Source organism: Podarcis cretensis (assembly GCF_951804945.1).
Source record: "Podarcis cretensis genome assembly, chromosome: 6".
Taxonomy (NCBI): Eukaryota; Metazoa; Chordata; class Lepidosauria; order Squamata; family Lacertidae; genus Podarcis; species Podarcis cretensis.
This window is the reverse complement of record NC_137175.1, coordinates 95,452,205-95,474,883: the sequence shown is the minus strand read 5'-3', so window position 1 is coordinate 95,474,883 and position 22,679 is coordinate 95,452,205. Positions and strand designations below refer to the sequence as shown.

The 22,679-nt window shown below is 44.3% G+C and overlaps 1 protein-coding gene across 3 annotated transcripts; it reads right to left on the bottom strand.

Annotated features, from left to right (window-relative positions):
- Window positions 1-468: 468 nt before the first annotated feature.
- On the bottom strand, window positions 469-14,179 carry TOR1AIP2 (torsin 1A interacting protein 2). Of its 3 annotated transcripts, XR_013840032.1 has the most exons (5): window positions 13,892-14,179; window positions 7,680-8,450; window positions 5,112-5,204; window positions 1,833-3,724; window positions 469-1,770 (listed from the first exon to the last, which is right to left on the bottom strand). XR_013840032.1 is itself a non-coding variant. In XM_079981507.1 (4 exons), the coding sequence occupies exons 2-4, from the start codon at window positions 8,410-8,412 to the stop codon at window positions 2,934-2,936; spliced, it is 1,617 nt and encodes a 538-aa protein (XP_079837633.1). In that variant the 5' UTR covers window positions 8,413-8,450; window positions 13,892-14,179; the 3' UTR covers window positions 469-2,933. The 3 variants fall into 3 exon arrangements, 2 of the variants coding, with proteins under 2 accessions (XP_079837633.1, XP_079837634.1); XM_079981507.1 differs by having other exon boundaries at window positions 469-3,724; XM_079981508.1 differs by lacking the exon at window positions 13,892-14,179 and adding an exon at window positions 12,649-13,228 and having other exon boundaries at window positions 469-3,724.
- Between the last annotated feature and the right edge of the window lie 8,500 nt (window positions 14,180-22,679).

Here is a 22,679-nt window from a genome sequence, read left to right as displayed (position 1 = left end):
TTTTTGCGCTGAGCAACAAGTGGAAAGAAGGGCAGAGAGGGTTGTCCCTCTATCTTTCACGGCTCTGGGGAAGAGGGACTTTCAGTAGGTGAGAACAGCTAAACATAAATGCCTTTTTCTGCACAATTTTTTAAGGATCAGGAAATCTGTCTTCTTTTGCTTTTGGCCAGCACAGGGCAGGATTGCAGAGCTTCCAGCCTGCAAAACCACCACCACCCCCCCCAAAAAAACCCCCACACCTGTTCATCAGCTGATGTCACTGTGTAGACTCAGCTGATCAGCAGGAGTGGAGTCTGGTTTCCTCCAACTTCTTGGATTATCCTCATACTGAGTAAGCCTAAATTTACAGGGGGAAAGCAATGAGAATGGTGTTGTCTGAGGGTAACGTCATGTATGCAAATGAAATGGGAACACAAACGGCTGCAAACACACGGTAAACTGTGGACAATACCCAAGTGTCACTAGTAATATGTGATAACTTCCACTTTGACTTTTATTTCACACAAAGATCAAAAATATTTTTAATGCACTTCATTCTTATTCTTTATTAGCTCATATTTATTTGACTAGATTTTCAGTGTTACTTAAAATGACAAATTAATTGCACTTCTTTATTTGCTGTCCAGTAGTGTTGCTAACCGATCAAAACGTAGCTGGTTTTGTGCCTTTAGCAGCAACTTGATTTGCAGAAATCAGAAGGCAAAGTTTTTTATAAGATGGATGTGCTCATTGCTACAATTCAAACTTCTGTTAGGTTGGCAATGCTATTCGCAAGTGTGGCTCCTTCAGACTGCAATTCCATGTTCGACTTCAAATCAAAAATAATCTAGGTGAGTTGTTCTTGGCTTGGCAGCCAAGTACCTGAACTTGCCTTCTGATTGGAGACACAAAACAGCTGGATTCAAGCTATATGAACCTTTAAAGAAAGCAGCATGCACAGTCTTAATGATTTGTGATGGTTTTCCTTTCTACTGCAAGCAAGGAGACAATAGACGGGTTGTATCCAACCAAGTTACACTCGCTGAAATTAATGAACTTAAGTTAGTCGTGTACAGTAATTCCCATGGGTTACTCTGGGTATGCCTAATACAATGCTGCCCTTTGTTTCCCAAGAGACAAAGCCAGGTAACAGAAGGAAAGAAAGTTTTCTATCTTATGCGTCCTTTCCTGGAAATAAGCTCCACTGAATATACTGGGATTTGCTTCTGAGTAGACATACGTAAGGTGGCACTGCAAGTGCAAATACTGCAGATGTGAAACAATTTAATGTAGCAGTTAATACAGGGATGGAATATGATTGAAATATGATTGAATGGTGGGTGCTGATGGAACTCAAGCTACGGAACCAGCTGACACCTGCCATCTAACTATAGCAGGTGGTATTCAATGAACTAGTTCCATCTGCACAAGGAATTTGGGCTGTTTGACAGAACTTTTCTTCCCTCTCCTCATGCACCCCCTGAATCAGTTCAGGGGTTCCCCACCCACCCTCCAGAGCAGATTTTGGGAGGGGGCAGGGCACACGCAGGGAGAGAGTGGGAGAGTTCCACTGTGCAAACAGGAATTCTTGAGCTCATGGAACAAGCGTATTGGATACTGTCCCAGGATTCTACCAAATCACCAGCAAATATCCATTAGGATTTTTTTAAAAAGGAGACACTTCTTTTGGCATGAAGTTTGTTCTCTGTTACTTTGGAACAGACAGATTTGCCTTCCTGGGAGATTCTCCTATACAAAGACATAGTCCTTTTTTTAAAAAAAAAATAAATTCTTCCGATAATTTCCTTCTCCCGCTTGTGACTCCACTTACCATTTCTGCTTCCAGCATTTACCTCTTTCATCCAGACTAGCTTTGTCTCTAAAAAATGTATTATTCAATGGAAATGCTATGCAGTTTCACATGGAGAAATGACAACTGCATTTATCTGCCTCCTGTGGTTTCTGTGTAGCCTTGCAATACTGTCTGGGGATATGCTCACCGCTAGGTTATCAAGTTAAATTGAAAAAACAACATTTCCCTCCCTAGCTACCCATGCTCTCCACTTCTTACATACACGACCTGCTTTTCCACTCATCTCACTACCTAAGAAAGAAATTTGTGCAACTGGCTAAGGCACACCCAAGTGTAAGGTTGCATCATTCTTCAGGAGTTTTCCGATTTATTGCATTCAACTGTGTGAACCCCCGTACCCTGAGTTTAACCTGGACTGGTCTCCCCCCTACCAGTACAACAGACGTGAACCATATTGAGGCCGCACCGTTTGCTTCTTCTATGTATTTATAGTATTCTTTCTATGCTTTTGATTTAGTGTCAGCACCAAATAAGACACACAGAATGATACTGCAGGGAAAGGCAGCCTTCCCTGTTTTACGGCTGGTCACAGATGTAGTATTCATTGTTTTTTCTTTGCTTGTGAAGAGTTAATAGAAGCTGCTAACCAGGGCCTTCCAAATTTCAGATACATGTTACTGAGCATATTCCCCACCCCTGCACATGAGGATTTAATCAATATAACAGAAAATTTAGGCACACTGCTGTATCAAAACTAACTTTTAACAAGGGCAGAGTTTGCTAAGGGCAATTTCCTGTGTCTCTGCATTCATTCTGTTTTCCTCCAGTGGCAAAAAACATTCTGGATGTGCAACGTGCAAGAGATAAATACCACCCACCTGTCCACTAGTATTTTTTTAAAATGTCCTTTGATTGCATCACAAATGCTGAAACGGCTACAGAAGTAGCACAGTTAATATACTTCTCATTTTGTCAATCAATACCAACATCAAAATGCATTATTGATATAAAATCAGCCAGCTCCTCATTAATGCTTCTAGAACCTTGCTTGGCTCACACAGTCATGTAGGGGAAAAACAAGTTTCCTTGATTGGTGCAAATCCTTCAGAGCTTTTTGGCTTTCCTCTGAAACCCGCCTTGTTCAGCCCTGGGCTCTGGCTTGCAAAGGGCAACCAGCATCATCTATGGCTTGTACTGGGTAGACTGGGAGGACCAGGTGAGATATGCGGCTCCACAATCCACTCAGTTTGTCTGTGTCCATGTGGTTGTAGGATGTGGCCATGTCTGAGTTCGTGAACTTGGCCCAGAGGAAGTCCCGCACGTTTTCCTCCACAGTCTGCAGGCCAACATTAGGCTCCAGGTTCTCATCCTCCAGCAAGACTGTCAAAATCAGCGCCACGTCTCTGAAAGCTGCGCTCTCGTGGTCGCAGTACTTGTAAAAGATCAAGGTGGAAGCCGCAGGCAGAGACTCAAACTGATGCACCACGGCCGCCCTCCCCCCTCTGTGGAAGCCAGAGGTGAGCTCCTCGTCGACAGCCAGCTTGGCCCTGTCGCTGCTGAGAGTGGATTTCGAGGCTCCATCCACCTGGACCGTGCTGCCACCAAGGGATGAGGAGTAGGTATCTGCAATCTGGGAGCTGAGGCACTTCAAGGTTGCTTTGCCTTCCTGCGCAGAGGCAAGGAGTAAGATAGCTGGCTCCGTGTGGCGGGAAGCATTGAGGTGTTTCTGTAGGACTTTCTGGACCCGGACCCACAGGTAAGGTCTCTGACCTGGGAAGCTCTCCTTCAAAGGTTCAAATCTTGACAGGAAAGCCTCCACAACTGGGTTTTTGGGCACATTCAGGGGGGGAGAAGTGAGATAGCCAGAGGCGCTTATAAAAACAGCAGCCAAAAGCACCGCAGCTCCCAAAGCAAACCCATGGGACACAAAACCTGAAGACCATGAAAGACAGAAAAATGTGATTCAGAAAGGAGCCCGATATACCACAAAATGCCTTATCATCACTGATATTTGTAACCCACTCAAGGAAGTCTCCCTCCCCTCTCCCCAGCTGAAGAGCAGGATAAAAAAATGCTATCAATCAAATTGTTGTCTGTTGCATTGTGAAAATCAATAAAAAGCTTTATTTTAAAATCGATAAAACTCATTCAGTCCACATGGCAATAGACTCAGGGTAACACACGGTGGATGGCATAGACTAGCTTCACCTTGTACTGAAAATATTTCATACTCCAAAGGCGGCTGCCACCTTCTGACACACACACACCAGGCTCCATTGGCAGCAAAGTTGCTGTCAAACATCAGCTCTGCCCCATGGCCAGCTTCCCAGGGGCCACATGCAAGTGGTGGCCAGGGCCAGAGAGAAAACTGGGGAGCGGAGTCAGCAATAAAATGAGCAGGGCAATGTCTGCGGCTCTTATTTTTCTAGCCCGGGGTCAGCAAACTTTTTCAGCAGGGGGCCAGTCCACTGACCCTCAGACCTTGTGGGGGGCTGGACTAATAACCCAGAGATGCATTTTAAATAAAAGGACACATTCTACTCATGTAAAAACATGCTGATTCCCAGACCATCCACGGGCTGGATTTAGAAGGTGATTGGGCCGGATCCGGCCCCCGGGCCTTAGTTTCCCTACCCATGTTCTAGCCGCATGAAAGCTCACCTGACCTCTGATGCTGCTGCTTACCAGGAGGCAGAGGGAAGGAGAGAGAAGAGGTGTTGGTGAGGTGGGAATGTTGCAAGTGAAACAGCCAAACCCATCCATGGTTTCTGCGGCCGAGTTTGCACTTTGCCAGCCTCACCTCCATCCTCCTCTCTCTCCCTCCTGGTAAGTAGCAAAGCAACTGACCAAAGGTTAGGTGAACGTAGCAGACCCACCATGCCATCACTGCTGCCGCCTGGGCAGAAGCACTGGGAAGGGTATAGGGCAGGGATGATGATGATGATGATATTTATACCCCACCCATCTGGCTGGGTTTCCCCAGCCATTCTGGGCGGCTTCCAACAAAGGATTAAAAATACATTAAAACATCAGTTACTAAAAACTTCCCTAAGCATGTGGCCTGGGGTCCCAAGGGCTAGAGAGAGAGAAGGGGTGGGTCTGGACAATCACATTCGGCCAGTGGGACAGAGGTGCCCCACCCCTTCCTTACACAAGAAACCCTGGCTGAAAAGGAATAGACAGTTTTGGATACTAAGAGCTGGAGTAACATTCCCAATACAAGCCCTTTTAATTTAATTTAATTTCCTTTTTTGTCATTTCTTAATTAAAATTCATTTGATCAGCTTTGTTGCTATGCAGAGGACAAAGGTTTTCTCACCATTACCCGGCTGCTCCATCGGTCGTTCTCTTGCACTTTGATGGCTTGCCTCTTCTGCGCAGGGCTCAGCCTCTGGTTTGCATCCTGTGTGCCCTGAGAAGCACATCAGCGTTACCAGAAATAGCAGCAAGGAAGAAGGCCAGTCGGCCCAAAAGCAAGACCAGAAGAAAAAGAAATCATGTAATGTACTAGCTAAAACGTGAGGGCGCTTGCCCTGAAAGCTCCCTTCTTATAAATGTTGTGGTAAGTCAGCTCAAATTCTTGCTCTCTGGTATTTTGGAAAATGAGATTTAAGTAGGGCGTAAGTTTCGTTTCCAATGTGGCAATGCTTTGAACTACACTCTCGTAGCACACCTTCCCCCCCACTTTCCATCTTGCACTTAAATGTCATTTCTGCACCAGGTAAAGTAATTTTTAGCCCCCACAATCCCTGTTCCGTATTTTTGCCCAACCTGCCTTTTATTTTGCCCGACCAAAGGTGGCAATCCGGACATGCATAACTTTCATTCTTATTTCAAAAGAGCAAGGGTTACAGTCAACATGGCACAAGCCATATTCCACTCTCACAACAGAATTTCAGCAGAATCTGTGCCAGCTGTTAAACGCTTGCTGAAAAATTTTCTATTCTGCCAGGCCTATGTAGGCAATCAAGAATACAATCCCCATACAATGGGCTACTGATCTCTGTTTTTAACCTGATTGTTTTTAACCCTTTGTGCTTTTATTGTATGGTTTTACCTTAATTGCTACAAACCACTTTTGATACATTTTTGTCATATAGTTGTATATAAATATTTTTTATAAATACAGCAAGTAAGTGAGCAAGCAGAAATCTGTTCTGCAAGTGGGGTGGTCATGTTGGATATAACTCATGGATATTTTGGCCTCATGGTTGCAGACAAAAGCCTGAAGCAGGGTGGATAAAAATCAATGCTTTTGAAAAAAAATGGATTTTTTTTATTTAAATCAGATTTTTGTTATTTAAATTGGATTTTAGAATAAAATGCTTTTGGAGGAAAAAAAATTCTAAAGATACTTTTCTATTTAAGTTAAGTTTAAGTCCAAAAGCTATTCATCAGGAAATATTAAGTTTTTCATGTGTGCTAAAATTCAGTCTAAGTTTTTTTTATATAAAAAATCAGTTAACCACATCAGTTAACAGACATGGATACATATGCTATAATGTTATTGTTTCAGTTAAATAAATTGTTTAAATTGTTATTAAGGAAATGATTATCTTTCTCCTTCCAATAAATTACAGCAGAAAAGTTGTCCAAATATAAACAGTTAACTTATTAAACCTCACAATAATTTTATAATTATCTGTCAATGTATTTCTAACAGTATAAACAAATCAGTAATTTTTTATATAACTGTAAAAACTACTCTGAAAATTTATTATTCCAAAAATGAAACCTTCATCTGGTTGTAAATATTAAGATTATACCAGCAAGAATGAGTCTTTCTGTAAAAAATAATAATGATTTAAATCAAGTCTTACTGACTAATTATTTAAATCGTGATTTAAATTGATTTGATTTAAATCAAATCCACCCTGGCCTGAAGTTTACTAAAGGGATTTAGTACAGAACAAGATTACCAAAAGTCAGGTCAGGAGTGGTATGTGTTTCAACAAACTTGACATGAGCCAACAGTGTGACACGGCAGCTAAAAAAGCCAATGCAATTCTGGGCTGCATCAATAGGAGTATAGCATCTAGATCAAGGGAAGTAATAGTGCCACTGTATTCTGCTCTGGTCAGACCTCACCTGGAGTTCTGTGTCCAGTTCTGGGCACCACAGTTCAAGAAGGACACTGACAAACTGGAACGTGTCCAGAGGAGGGCAACCAAAATGGTCAAAGGCCTTATGAGGAACGGCTAAGGGAGCTGGGCATGTTTAGCCTGGAGAAGAGGAGGCTAAGGGGTGATCTGATAGCCATGTTCAAATATATAAAAGGATGTCACATAGAGGAGGGAGAAAGGTTGTTTTCTGCTGCTCCAGAGAAGCGGACACGGAGCAATGGTTCCAAACTACAAGAAAGAAGATTCCACCTAAACATTAGGAAGAACTTCCTGACAGTAAGAGCTGTTTGACAGTGGAATTTGCTGCCAAGGAGTGTGGTGGAGTCTCCTTCTTTGGAGGTCTTTAAGCAGAGGCTTGACAACCATATGTCAGGAGTGCTCTGATGGTGTTTCCTGCTTGGCAGGGGGTTGGACTCGATGGCCCTTGTGGTCTCTTCCAACTCTATGATTCTATGATTCTATGATTCTAGTCTATTCCTCTGACCTCCAAGTCTAACAGCTAACTGCCTGTTTAAAATATATGAGCTTTATCCTCTTCCACTTTAATAACAAACAAACAAACAACACACCAATCATCACACATTCCGTGCTGGAGCAACTTTTAAAAAATAATAATGCAACAAGAATCAGTTTTATACTTTTAAGTACTTAATTTAAACCCACTGGTCCTGATCTGTTTCTTTAGTGAATAATTTTAGACTGGTCTCTTTCATATGTGTATGCAGTCAAGGTTAGTTACCATGGAATAGTTCTTACAGTCTTACCTTCAGTCAAAGATCTTTCCAATCCAGGGCCTTCGGGCTTTTGAACAACTGTTTCTCTTTCCTTGTCCAACAGATTCTCTTTTGAATCACGAGGGTCCTCCAAGAAGTGCTCCCTTTGCTGGCTCTGTGAACTCACTTTTTCCTGAAGGATGGTTTCGGGAGAACTGTTCTTCTCTTCCATTGGAGAATCTTGTAGGCCAACTTGGGTTGAGCATTCAGCCCTTTCATCTAAGGAACCTACCGCATCTTCGGGTGCAAAACTGTCTGACAAACTATCTATGCCTGAGGAAGGCAATATATTACATCCTGGAGGACCACCTGTCTCTATTTTCAGGAGATTTCCATCAGAATCTAAGTCCTCTGTTCTTCCCTCAGGTTGTTCCAAGGAGTGAAGGCTCTGCTGGTCCTCTGAGCTCATTTTTTGTTCTAGAGTAGTGTTGAGCAAATTGTTTTCCTCTTCTGCGAGAGAATATTGCCGGGTAACTTGGGCTACACACCCAGTCCTTTCACCTAATGGGTTTACCACATCTTTATCTTCAGAACTGCCAGATATGCTAAATGAACCTGGGGAAAGCCTTGTGTTGCATCCCGAAGGGCCACTGGGCTCCATTTTCAGCAGAACTCTGTCAGACTCCAAGGGCTTTTCCAACAAGGAATCCTCTATGGTTTCTTCCATTTCATTTTGTAGAGTATTGGGTGAGATATCGTCCGTATTTGGGGGCTGAAGAGTCATCTTCTAGCGTGTTATCAGCTTCTCTTTTCCAGGGAAGCCTGTATGGGCCACAGAGAAAAATGACTGGCTGTTGTGCAATTATCAGGTGATTTTGAGTTACAACTTACTTAAAACCTCACAGTGTTGTTGTGAGGACAAAACAGGGCAAAAGAGAACCATATACACCACCTTGAGCTCCCTAAAGGAAAGGTGGGACATAAATGTGATAGATAATAAAAAATAAAATAAAACCAGAGTCCCTATATATTCAAGAAGCTTTTACAGTTCCATGCAGAGGAGGAATCACACTGCACATCCAGTAAATTGCTACAAACCACAGCTTCAAACAGATTAATATTTATTGTTGTTTTATTTCTATTGTTTTCTTATTTTTGTATGGTATGTTGGGCAGCCTTTGGCTGAAAGGTGGGCTGAAGATATCTTAAATAAACCCAACAAAATAGTAGCCAGTGGCAAAGCCAGCCCTATTGTTCACAGTTTTATCCTGTCCTTCCCTCAAATAGCTTTATTCCGTTTCACTTTCTGACTTCCCAGGATTACTCACTTCTCAGAAATGAGGTTACAGGGAACCAGGCAGAGGACCTTCTCGGTAGTGGCACCCGCCCTGTGGAACGCCCTCATATGTCAAGGAAATAAGCAACTATCTGACTTTTAGAAGACATCTGAAGCCAACCCTGTATCAGGAATTTTTTATTTTGATTTACCATTTTTTATGAGCTGTAAGCCGCCCAGAGTGGCTGGGGAAAAGCAGCCAGATGGGCAGGGTATAAATAATAAAATTATTAGAGTGGTACCTCGGGTTACATACGCTTCAGGTTACATACGCTTCAGGTTACAGACTCCGCTAACCCAGAAATAGTACCTCGAGTTAAGAACTTTGCTTCAGGATGAGAACAGAAATCGTGCTCCAGTGGCGTGGTGGCAGCAGGAGGCCCCATTAGCTAAAGTGGTGCTTCAGGTTAAGAACAGTTTCAAGTTAAGAACGGACCTCCGGAATGAATTAAGTACTTAACCCAAGGTACCACTGTATTATGATTACCCTGTTACATTTCATGGTTTATTCCAGGTGGAATATTCCACTCACTGCAGCACATTGGCTCTGAGGGCATGGTCTTCCAGGGCCCACACTGCCAGCTTGGTCCTTCGGGTTGAGGGGGAAGACTAGCTTGGGGTGGCAAAGACCCAGGTTATGAGGAGTTGCTGATGTACCCACCCCACATTTAGTGTCTGTCCACACCCACAACTGAGTTAGAGGGCACTGCGGAGAGTACAGTGGTACCTTGCAAGACGAATGCCTCGTAAGACGAAAAACTCACAAAACGAAAGAGTTTTTCGTTTTTTGAGTTGCTTCGCAAGACGAAAACGTCTTGCAAGTTTGTTTCCTTTTTCTTAAAACCGTGCATTCACTTCGAGGAGCAACTCATAGCACGCGGTGTGGTAGCCTTTTTTGAGGTTTTTGAAGACTCTGGTGATTTTTGAAGCTTTTCCAAAGTCCGTGCTTCGCAAGACGAAAAAACTCGCGGAACGAATTAATTTCGTCTTGCGAGGCACCACTGTACCATGAATTTGCCTGAAGCCTAGGTTTCTACTTGGGCACTTGCTATTTCCCAAACTAGGAAAAGCCCCAGTGTCTTTTAGGGCATTTTCCTTTCCTCGACCTGTTGGACCCATTGTCCAACTCTTATTAATTACAAAATAAATAAATAAACTGAGCTCAAATCACTTTTCCTGTATATTTATTTATTTGTATAGGCCACCCAATAGCAATGCTCTCTGGGCAACTTACTATCGACAGAACAGGGTTTGCCAAACGTGGGTCTCCAGCTGTTTTTGGACTACATTTCACATCATCCCTGACCACTGGTCCTGGTAGCTAGGGATGATGGGAAATGTAGTCCAAAAACAGCTGGCGACCCAAGTTTGGGAAACCCTGCAATAGAACATTAAAATATAATAAAACAATAAAAACAGCATACAAATTTGTCTGTGACCAAAGAGAATTATAATATTATTGCACTATAACATTCCTACATTTTAGGTGGTATGTAGCTAATGTTTTAATATATATTTTAAACCATAAAGTGACACCCACTGAAAACGTTACAGGGAATTTGGGTTGAGCTGCGACGGACTCACCTGCCTGAGAATTCATTGTCCGTGTCAAAACAAAACCCTACTATTCAATTCTTCAGGGCAGGGAGGGAGGGAGAAGTTGGACTTTGATTTGAGAAGAGAAGGAAGAACTGCAAAGCAAATATAGGATGTCCTTGATTGAATGACAGCTTAATGTGGATGGTATGTAAAAAGTGAGGGAACAAGGCGGAAGCAACCACAGTGAGTTAACCAGTTAATGGCTGACAACACACGAGATATGGGATATTAGATGTTAGTTGTAGGGAGGGGAGAAAATGGAAGGAAGGAGAGAGGGCAAATTGGCCTCTGCCAAGTTCTGCCAGTTTACAGTAGGCATCCTTGGGGTAGGGGGTAGGGTTGTATCCAGGGGACGTACACCCTGGCTACACTAAACACTATATTTCAGGGAGAAAGAAAGGGGAAAGAACACCTTCTTCTCATCCCTAGTCTCCAGAACTGCTACCCCTTCTTTTCTGCATTACAGTAATAATAATAATAATAATAATAATAATAATAATAATAATAATAATAATAATAATTTATTATTTATAGCCCGCCCATCTGGCTGGGCCTCCCCAGCCACTCTGGGCGGCTTCCATAGAAACCAAAAATACACTAAAATATCACACGTTAAAAACTTCCCTGAACAGGGCTGCCTTAAGATGTCTTCTGAATGTCAGGTAGTTGTTTATCGCTTTGACATCTGCTGGAAGGGCGTTCCACAGGGCAGGTGCCACTACCGAGAACACGCTCTGCCTGGTTCCCTGTAGCTTTGCTTCTCGCAGTGAGGGAACCGCCAGAAGGCCCTCGGCGTTGGACCTCAGCGTCCGGGCAGAATGATGGGGGTGGAGACGCTCCTTCAGGTATACTGGAGTAAAATGCTCAGATTTGGGGCTCACAGCTTCTAACACTGTTTAGAACAATACGGAAAGTCCTACAAGTGTATGTGTCCACCTGTTATTCCTCTTCCTAATTTTTTCTTGCAGGTGGCACTTGTACCATGAAATAGTGGAGCTGACTAGGTCAGTCACCAGAGGAAGTATGTCTCTGTATGTATCATAATGTTTGTTGTATAGCTAACTTACTGGATTTTGAAAAAACCAAGATAATTCTTGAACCAGAACAATCTGAAGGCATAATGTTAAATTTCAGAATGCAGCATTTGATGAATAACACTCTCGCAGAGCCCCAGCCCTGTCTCAGTGGCAAATTATATTCTACAATCAATGCCGGCCCAATACATTTTGGCACCTGAAGCAAACCCCAAAATGGAGTGCCCCCCCCCGCCAGGAAAAAACAGGTGAGTGAAGATTGGCATTAGGAACGAGGGGGGGGGGAGGGAGTGGAAGAAAGATGGGCACCAGGAACTCATGCATCAGACAGAGCTTTAGCTATGGGGGTGGGGGGCTAGCCAGGTTTTTTGCCCCGGGTGACACCTCCAGAAGAGTGCCATTGAGGCTCCCAGACTGTGCATGTGTGTATGCAAATGCACGTGAGGCGGGTGCCAAACTGGGTCTTTGACCAGGGTGAAGTAAAGTTTAGTTTTGCCCCTGCCCTGGGTACCCTGTTGCCTGAGGTGATCGTCTCACCTGACCTTATGGATGGGCCAGCCCTGTCTATAGTGTATGTATGTATGTAGATGGAAGGAAGTTTCCCTTGATAAAGAGTTCCTGTATTTTCCCAACAAAGTGCGCTTCATAGCGAGGCATTCCTGATCGAACCAGGGTTTAGATTTGTTGGAGTATAATGGTTGTCACGGGACGCGGGTAGCGCTGTGCGTTAAACCACAGAGCCTAGGACTTGCCGGCCAGAAGGTCAGCGGTTCGAATCCCGCGACGGGGTGAGCTCCCGTTGCTCGGTCCCTGCTCCTGCCAACCTAGCAGTTTGAAAGCATGTCAAAGTGCAAGTAGATAAATAGGTACCGCTCCGGCGGGAAGGTAAATGACGTTTTCGTGCACTGCTCTGGTTCGGCAAAAGCGGCTGAGTCATGCTGGCCACATGACCCGAAAGCTGTACGCCGGCTCCTTCAGCCAATAAAGCGAGATGAGCGCTGCAACCCCAGAGTCGTTTGCGACTGGACCTAATGGTCAGGGGCCCCTTTACCTTTAATGGTTGTCGCATTGCCTTTTTTGGGGGTCAAACAGGGTTGAAGAAGGGAAATCAAATCCTGGAACAAGTTTATTCTAGTTTCAGGGCATGAGGAGTTTAAGAGGTTGTCTCTCCTAATGAGGAATGTATCTGAGCGTAGGCAGTGGAAGACAGGAGTGCCTGGCGTGCTCTGGTCCATGGGGTCACGAAGAGTCGGACACGACTAAATGACTAAACAACAACAACATCTGAGCGTAACCTCCCAGAAAAAGAGAAATATTGTTATATAAGGCAAAGGAACATGAATTTTCCTTAAAGCTAGGAAACCAGCTTTCCCAGTTTCAACCCAACGTCTATTTCCTATATCTTACGGTGGTCTCGAAAATATTGATTACTCTCCAGTCCATCCGATCACATTTCTAGCCAAGACCAGGGGTGGAGGAACGGGGGCCGCCCAAATGCTGGACTCCAGCTCCCATCAGCTCCTACCAGATTGGTCAGACATGATGGAAACTGTAGTCCGATAACATTGGAGGGGGGGTCCCAAGTTGTCCACCCGTTCAGGGCACTCACATAACACCCAGACCTGGGTGCTCACGCTAAGAGCCAACGTTCTTTCTGCTCACTCTGCCCGTGCGTGGAGAGGGTCCCCACCCGTTCCTTGCCTGCTTCGCGTTTTCTTATTTTCTTTTTTCTTTTTTTTTAATAAAATTTTTATTAATTTCCAATTTTTAACAAACACAAAAACAACATAAAAACAAACACAAAAAATCATAATTTCTTTACCTTATTTCCATAAACCTCTTTTCCCGGACTTCCCCATGCCTTCCCCTTTTTGCATCCTTTCTTTTAACAATTGTTCAGCAACCCTTCTTAGCCAATTAAATATAAATTCATTCTCCTTTTCAATTTCACCCTAAACTAAACGCAATTTACCGCTGCAATTCTACGTCTTCCTCTCCCTCAGCATTTTAGCACTCCTCAATTTTATAGTAGCTCTTAAGATATATTTTAAACTTCTTCCAATCTTCTTCCACAGTCTCTCTCTCTTGGTCGCGGATTCTGCCGGACATTTCTGCCTGCGTTTTGTTATTTTCAGCGCGGCAGACTTGTTCGGCTAACCAAGCGCTGCAGAGGAACCCCATGCAATGGGGAGAGCCATGCAATGGGGAGAGCCAGGGGGTGGTGAAGAAAAATGGGGCGCTCGCCTGGCGCGCCCCTCTCCCTGAACCCAGCGCAAGGCGCGACCGAAACCCACCTTTTACGCGCTTTCCAAGCGTTGGCTAATTCTTCTCTTTTGCGCTCCTCCTCCACTCTCTGACCAGGAAGTAAAGATGAAAACAGACTTTCCCTGTAGAAAGTGACTTCAGGCAGGCCTTCCCTTTGTGTGTGTGTGTGTGTGTGTGTGTTGCTTGCAAGAAGGGGTTTTGGTTTTTTTGCGCAGAGAGATTACGACCCCCCCAGAGCCTCCCCAAACTTCCTAGCAATTCCTACGGGAAGCCCAGCAGCGCAGCGCACTCACACGCCCAGGACTTCCCATTGCTACCAACGTCAACACCATTCATCCCTAATGGCACCGGGTTCCCCCCACCCGAGGGATGCTGGGACATGTAGTTTTCTCAACCCTCCGTGTCCTATTTATGAGAAATAGAAACCAGGTTGACGTTTCGCGGGGGAGGAAGGAGCTGCAAGAAGAGGACCCGGGCAATGTTCCTTCCAGCTCGGAAAAGTCCCTTTTGTTTGCGCTCTCCGACTCCTGCTGCGCTTTTGTGCTTTATCTCTTGAGAAAGAAGGAAGTAAAGGTAAAGGTAAAGGTACCCCTGCCCGTCCTGGCCAGTCTTGACAGACTCTGGGGTTGTGCGCCCATCTCACTTAAGAGGCCAGGGGCCAGCGCTGTCCGGAGACACTTCCGGGTCACGTGGCCAGCGTGACATCGCTGCTCTGGCGAGCCAGAGCCGCACACGGAAACGCCGTTTGCCTTCCCGCTGGTAAGCGGTCCCTATTTATCTACTTGCACCCGGAGGTGCTTTCGAACTGCTAGGTTGGCAGGCGCTGGGACCGAGCAGCGGGAGCACACCCCGCCGCAGGGATTCGAACCGCCGACCTTTCGATCGGCAAGCCCTAGGCGCTGAGGCTTTAACCCACAGCGAGGCCGTAAAATCCTGGCCGCTTTGGTTGGAAGGGCAAAGTACTCCTTCTTAACAAGAATAGAAGAAACGAGGCTCCCTCTCTCCTGTTAAAAACTCGCGCGGTGTGTGGCGCAGCAAGTCTGGAAAACAACCCGAGCATAATAAACGGGGAGGGGAGAGACTGAATAAATTTGTGAGGGTCCCCCCCTCACCAGCCGCGGTGGCAGGCATTGTTTGATGGAGAAGGCAAAAGAGAACGGCTGTCTTTTACTTTTACTTTTTGTTATTACGTTGTTTACTGCTCCGAGGTTGCCAAAAAAGTCCTAGAAAATTTTGAAATAAACAAAAGGACGCAATGCAATTCTAATTAAGCACCCAGTGGTTTCAGTGGGAATTGTCTGGACACGGGCATAATCGTTCCAGTGAAACCTACGAACCTTTAATGAATGCATGGACAGTTCTGTGAGTGCTTACATATTATCTATACATGTACTTGCCTAAAAGAAAGCCATGAATCAGATAAACTTCACCAATACACTAATGGGTATGATATTGCAGTGACTGACCAGGAAAGCGATTTGGGGACTGTGTTAGGTGGCTTAATTAAAGCATCACCCGAGTGTGTGGCAGGTGCGAAAAAGGCATATTCCCTGCCAGGGATCATTAGGCAAGGAATTAAAAACAGCCAATACAGTGGTACCTTGGTTTACAACCATAATCCATTCCAGAGGTCCGTTTGTAAACCAAAACAGGTTGTAACCCAAGGTGCGCTTTCGCCAATGGGGCCTCCAAAAAATTTTTGTTGGTAATCCCAAAAAAATGGGTTGCCATCCAAAAAAAGGTTGCAAACCTGGACACGCACTTCCGGGTTTGACGTGTTTGTAATCCAAAACGTATGCAAACCAAGGTACCACTGTACAGCGATGCATTTGTAGAATCTATAATGCAACTGTGCTTGGCTTGAAATGCAATGTTTCCATTGCTGCTTCTTAAAAAGGATATTGTAGTTGTGGGAAAGGGTATCCAAAATGGTGAGGGGGCTGGAACAATTCCCTTATCAGATGGTTACAATGTTTTTGGCTTTTTTGTTGGGGGGCAACAAGTAAGTGGGGGCATCTAGTTTGCCACTGGAGGAAAGGGGCTGCTGGGCTAGAGAGACCTTTGGTTCTGATCCAGCGGGGATATTATTGTTATATGCCACCACCAATATCCATGGCAGTGCAAGACTCCAGCAGCTTTACCCAGGAAAATGCGACACAGTAGGGACTGTGGTGTCTTTATGATGTATGGTTTACTGACACATATATACATCTGAGCTTGCCATGGAAGGGTTCAGAGCATCAGCAGTGCAAGAGGGACATAGGCACAGCAGTATCCTTGCTCGGTTGCCCTGCTTTCCAAGTCAAATCCCAGCCTACTCTCCTCGCTATGCTAAACTCAACCCCACCTAAAACACTGGCCTTGTCTTTTTTAAATAAACCCCCACTTGAGGCAGGGAGGAAATCCACCCATTTGCAAATAAGATGTGTCCTTTCATCCTTTGTGTTGCTAACACCTCATTACCCCAGGCTCACACCTCACTGCAAGCAGGAGGCTAGTCTTGACTTAATTGGCTTTTGACACTTGCTTAATTAAAGGATTAGCAAAGTCTGGCACAAATACACACATGGAGCTAGCTAGCACCTCACACTGGAGACTAGCCTGTCTCAATAAGCTTCTAACACCCCAAGACTTAACTAAATTCTAACACTAATCATAAATTAAACGCTGGATTTCTCTAGCCACTTTGGGTGACTCCCAACAGAATACTAAAAACAAGATAAAACATCAAACATTAAAAACTTCCCTAAACAGGGCTGCCTTCAGATGTCTTATAAAAGTCAAATAGTAGCTTATTTCTTTTGACATCTGATGGGAGGGCATTCCACAGGGCGGGTGCCACTCTGCCTGGTTCTTAACAGCAACTTATCACCTTTCCTTCTGTCTGAAAGTTATCTTATGGACTTAGGACTTCTTGCTCAGCTGTGCTCACTAGATTTAAACAGGAAAAATGATGTCAGAATTGCACTTTCAGCAGTTTTAATACTTTTGAGTAGTTTGAGTAGTCTTTAAAAACACTATGGTTTTATGCACTCTTACAACCTGCTGACAATGAACTCATGATAACGTACTGGGTGTTCCTCCCTATTTCACCTTAGCAATAGTCCCCTGTGATAGGCTAATGTTACTAGGTGTTACAAGGCCACCTAGTAATAAGCTTTTTTTTGCTAAGTGGGGACTTCAGCCGGGTTTCTCCATTCCAAGTCCAGCACGACAGCCACTATACCTCACTGGCTGCTAACATGTAAGTAATTTGCTTGCTCTCAAATTTCATTAAACATTTTAACATTTTTATTAAACATTTTAGCTTGGCATGCTGCTTTGAGGGCTTTTGACCAAAAAAGAAGACATCAACAGAGTTTACAGTGTTTGTTTGTCTGTACAACCTGGGCTCCTTTGGGAGGAGGGCCTGGATATAACTTTTGACAAGAAGAATAAACAGGGCTTTTTTTCCCAGCTGAATTCACCTGAACTCAGTTCCAGCACCTCTCAGGTGGGCACTGTGACGGAAAAGTTTGTTTTTGCTGTGCAGGTTGGGTCAACCAGTGTTTTCTTTTTCTTTTTCCCTGCCGGCAAACGGTTAACGAACGGCAGCCTCTGATTGGCCGGGGTTCCAGGAGAGGGGTTTGAAAAAGGGAGGATTTGGAGAGAGTTTTTTAGGTTGGGAGAGGAGAGATGGTTCTGGGTAGAAACATCTCACAAGCTAGAGAAAGGAGTCTGAGCTTAGTGTGAAGGACAGTGTGTGGTGTCTGACTCCTGTAAGAGTAATAGGCCAGGAATTAACTAGGAGGCTGAGGCTGAGCCAGGAGGAGAAGCTGTGAGAATACGGTATACTTGATGGGAGAAAGTGAGGAGGAATTAAAGAACCTTTTATTGAGGGTGAAAGAGCAGAGCGCAAAATATGGTCTGAAGCTCACCATCAAAAAAACGAAGATCATGGCCACTGGTCCCATCACCTCCTGGCAAATAGAAGGGGAAGAAATGGAGGCAGTGAGAGATTTTACTTTCTTGGGCTCCATGATCACTGCAGATGGTGACAGCAGCCACGAAATTAAAAGAACGCCTGCTTCTTGGGAGAAAAGCAATGACAAACCTAGACAGCATCTTAAAAAGTAGAGACATCACCTTGCCAACAAAGGTCTGTATAGTAAAAGCCATGGTTTTCCCAGTAGTGATGTATGGAAGTGAGAGCTGGACCATAAAGAAGGCTGATCGCCAAAGAATTGATGCTTTGGAATTATGGTGCTGGAGGAGACTCTTGAGAGTCCCATGGACTGCAAGAAGACCAAACCTATCCATTCTTAAGGAGATCAGCCCTTAGTGCTCACTGGAAGGACAGATTGTGAAGCTGAGGCTCCAGTACTTTGGCCACCTCATGAGAAGAGAAGACTCCCTGGAGAAGACCCTGATGTTGGGAAAGATGGAGGGCACAAGGAGAAGGGGACGACAGAGGATAAGATGGTGGGACATTGTTCTTGAAGCTACCAGCATGAGTTTGACCAAACTGCAGGAGGCAGTGGAAGACAGGAGTGCCTGGCGTGCTCTGGTCCATGGGGTCACGAAGAGTTGGACACGACTAAACGACTAAACAACAACAGGTCTCATTCCAGTCAGGAGGGGAAGAGATTCTGCTCCAAAAAGAGGAGAATAATAATAATAATAATAATAATAATAATAATAATAATTCATACCCCACCCATCTGGCTGGGTTTCCCCAGCCACTCTGGGCGGCTTCCCAACAAAACACTAAAGTACAATAAGAAGACTCCCAGTCCAGTTAAGAGGGGTGTGGAGACCCCTTGGGTCTGTTACTTGGAGGACCTCAGGAGCAGGGTTGTCCAAGGGGTGTGTAACTGGCAGAAAATACCACCTTGTTTAAGAACCAAAGTATTAAGCGGCAAGCAACAACTGAGACAGGGGACGCAGGTGGCGCTGTGGGTTAAAGCCTCAGCGCCTAGGACTTGCCGATCGAAAGGTCGGCGGGGTGCGCTCCCGCTGCTCGGTCCCAGCGCCTGCCAACCTAGCAGTTCGAAAGCACCTCCGGGTGCAAGTAGATAAATAGGGACCGCTTACCAGCGGGAAGGTAAACGGCGTTTCCGTGTGCGGCTCTGGCTCGCCAGAGCAGCGATGTCACGCTGGCCACGTGACCCGGAAGTGTCTCCGGACAGCGCTGGCCCCTGGCCTCTTAAGTGAGATGGGCGCACAACCCCAGAGTCTGTCAAGACTGGCCCGTACGGGCAGGGGTACCTTTACCTTTACCTTTAACAACTGAGACAGAACTGAAGTGAAATAGCATTATAATCCAAAGTACCCTATGTTTTACCCACTTGTGTCATAAACTTCCTTTGCTTAATAAAATCTTTCTTGTTTATTTGATTAAATCCTGCCTGAGACTCCAAATTATTAAGTTTTCCCTCACACAAGTCCCCCACAAGATAATCTGGGGTAGTTTGTAGGAATTCGTGGAATTGGTGTTCTGTGAGGGGGGTGCACTATATTTAAGTGAGGGCAGACCCAACGGCGCTGGGGTGATGTGCCATCGCAGGTGTTAATGGTGAATTCTGGCACCTATTTTTTCTAGAAAAATAGCACTGATAATAAAAATGATGGTCTTTTTAAAATTTCTATTTATGGTTTTTCTATTTTATACATTTCCATAATTTTACAATCATTTTAACATTTGGAAACTCGACTTTCTTCCCCCACTTTCTGTGGTTCCTTAAAATTTATTTTTTATATTTTTTGCATATTCCAAATTAACTTTATTCATCTACTTTAAATGTGTATAAAACTGCAGGATATGTCCCTCTCAGATGACTACCTAGCGCTGAGCTTTGCGCTTTGGCAGGTGCTTGTGAGCTGAACCATCATCAGCAAAAATGCTGCCGGCGAGAATTTGAAGAACTTAACCGCAGGTATGAAATTCACGGCATGTAATGCCTTAAGAGATAATATAATGAAAATGATATACAGGTGGTACATGACACCAGTCAAGCTTGCAAAAATCTATCATCTGCCCGATAATAAATGTTGGAAATGTAAAGAGACCGAAGGTACATTCTTTCACCTTTGGTGGACGTGCCCAAGGATTAAGACCTTCTGGGAGATGATCTATAATGAAATGAAAAAGGTATTTAGATATACCTTTCTGAAGAAACCAGAGGGCTTTCTCCTGGGCATAGTTGGCCAATTGGTGCTAAAGAAGGACAGAACTTTCTTTATGTATGCTACAACAGCAGCAAGAATACTTATTGCAAAGTACTGGAAGAGACAAGATCTACCCACCCGGGAAGAATGGCAGATGAAGTTGATGGACTACATGGAACTGGCGGAAATGACTGGCAGAATCCGAGACCAGGGAGAAGAGTCGGTGGAGGAAGATTGGAAGAAATTTAAAGACTATTTACAGAAACATTGTAAAATTAATATCTGTTAGAAGGATGTTGGAATAATATTATATGATTTTAGCAGGAAGGATATAAAGGATTTGGGAATAACTGACTGTTAATTGATGAAAGGAGGAAAAGTAAAGTCACATTATATTAAGACAATTTACAGGACAAAAATTTTAAAAGAGGGAAAGGATTTGCTGAAATGGATAATTGACCTAGAATACAAAAAAGGGAGGTGTGAGGAGGTCAAGGAAATAAGCTAATGAAAGATTAGTAATGAGGAGATCTGATGTATTTTCCCCCCCTGCGTTTTTGTTTTTGTTTAATGGGTCTTATTTCTGTTTTTTTTTTTTTTTATATATATATTGTGATGTGTTGTTTTGTTTTTGTTTAATGTGGTATTTTTACTTTTTCTTTCTGTAATTTTTTAAAACTTTAATAAATATTTTTTTTTAAAAAAAATAGAATTTGAAGAACTTCATTCCAAAAGGGGCTTAAGTCCATTTTGACAAACAACAAAAAATTCCCAATTTTGGCCTGTAGATGTTGCCTTGAGTCCTACCCATAAAGTGGAGGGAGAGAATCCTGTATAAATGTTGAGCCCAAGTCACTGTGTCTTGAAAAGTCGCGGTTGCGTTTATAAAAGGGGGGAAAAGTCGTACAGTAGTCAGAAATAATTTCTTTCCAAAGGAAATGCCGGCCAAAACGGACTTTAAACGGATTAAAGCTTTTCATTTGCGAAGGGCAAGGTTGGAGGATGGATGGCGGCTAACAGATTGAGGTTGAATCCTGACAAGACAGAAGTACTGTTTTGGGGGGACAGGAGGCGGGCAGGTGTGGAGGATTCCCTGGTCCTGAATGGGGTAACTGTGCCCCTGAAGGACCAGGTGCGCAGCCTGGGAGTCATTTTGGACTCACAGCTGTCCACGGAGGCACAGGTCAAATCTGTGTCCAGGGCAGCTGTTTACCAGCTCCATCTGGTACGCAGGCTGAGACCCTATCTGCCTGCGGACTGTCTCGCCAGAGTGGTGCATGCTCTGGTTATCTCCCGCTTGGACTACTGCAATGCGCTCTGCGTGGGGCTACCTTTGAAGGTGACTCGGAAACTACAACTAATCCAGAATGCGGCAGCTAGACTGGTGACTGGGAGCGGCCACCGGGACCATATAACACCGGTCTTGAAAGACCTACATTGGCTCCCAGTACGTTTCCAAGCACAATTCAAAGTGTTGGTGCTGACCTTTAAAGCCCTAAATGGCCTCGGTCCAGTATATCTGAAGGAGCGTCTCCTCCCCCATCAGTCTGCCCGGACACTGAGGTCCAGCTCCGAGGGCCTTCTGGCGGTTCCCTCACTGCGAGAGGCCAAGTTGCAGGGAACCAGGCAGAGGGCCTTCTCGGTGGTGGCGCCCGCCCTGTGGAATGCCCTCCCATCGGATGTCAAGGCGATGGACAACTACCTGACATTCAGAAAACATCTGAAGGCAGCCCTGTTCAGGGAAGTTTTTAGTATGTGACATTTTAGTGTATTTTTCATCTCTGTTGGAAGCTGCCCAGAGTGGCTGGGGAAACCCAGCCAGATGGGCGGGGTATAAATAATAAATTATTATTATTATTATTATTATTATTATTATTATTATTATTATTATTATAAATTGGGGCAGCGGCTCCCCTTGGCAGGTGTGTGTGGGGGGAAAGGCGCCCTGTTGCTGCCAAGGAATGAACCTACGCGGGTGTCGGTGTAGCACCCTGCTTGTGGTTAACGCTTAGCTGGAATGAAATATTCAACGCAGCAATAGAGAAATTAAAATAATAATTTATTTGTCAGACAAATAAATATGAGGCACAGTGGTATATGGTTACCAAGCTCTGGCCTGGCCTCCTGCCATTCTGGCCAGCACTTATATTTCCTTAATCCAGCCCCCTTGCTCCTCCTGTGGCTGCCTCTGTCCAATCAGCCTGGTTGAAATTCCTATTGGCTGTTTGCTAGAACCAATCACAAAAGATACACCCATTTCCTTCTTGCCCTTTTATGGAAATCAAAAAGCTATATATTCTTCTATCTATAAATGACAAATAAGTAGTAATATATCTTACATGTGTCTCAACAAGGAATCTTAATTACCAGCTCACCTCTTGCCCTCCTTGCCCTATTGCCTTCCAAAACAGATGGTTAATCTTGAATTTTTATCTTAAACATATGTCAAGGATTTTGAGTTCACATCAACATTGAGAGATCTCCTTCATCTGAAGGTTTCTAAACAAAAGGCCTGACAACCATATATCAGGAGTGCTCGATGGCGTCTCCTGTCTGGCAGGAGGTTGGGCTGGTGGCTGACTTAATTTCAGGATAGTTACAACTCTTACAACTATATGAAATAAGAATCTAGCATTTCTTAAATCCTTTGCATAATTATATTTAAGCTAA

Bases quoted from the DNA above. Each gene is read 5' to 3' on its own strand.
- TOR1AIP2 (XM_079981507.1), bottom strand. From the start codon at position 8,412: ATGACTCTTCAGCCCCCAAATACGGACGATATCTCACCCAATACTCTA. The intron at 5,205-7,679 runs GTAAGACTGTAA...TGTGCTTCTCAG, and splicing joins GGAAAGATCTTTGACTGAAG to GGCACACAGGATGCAAACCA. The intron at 3,725-5,111 runs GTGAGAAAACCT...CATGGTCTTCAG, and splicing joins GATGGAGCAGCCGGGTAATG to GTTTTGTGTCCCATGGGTTT.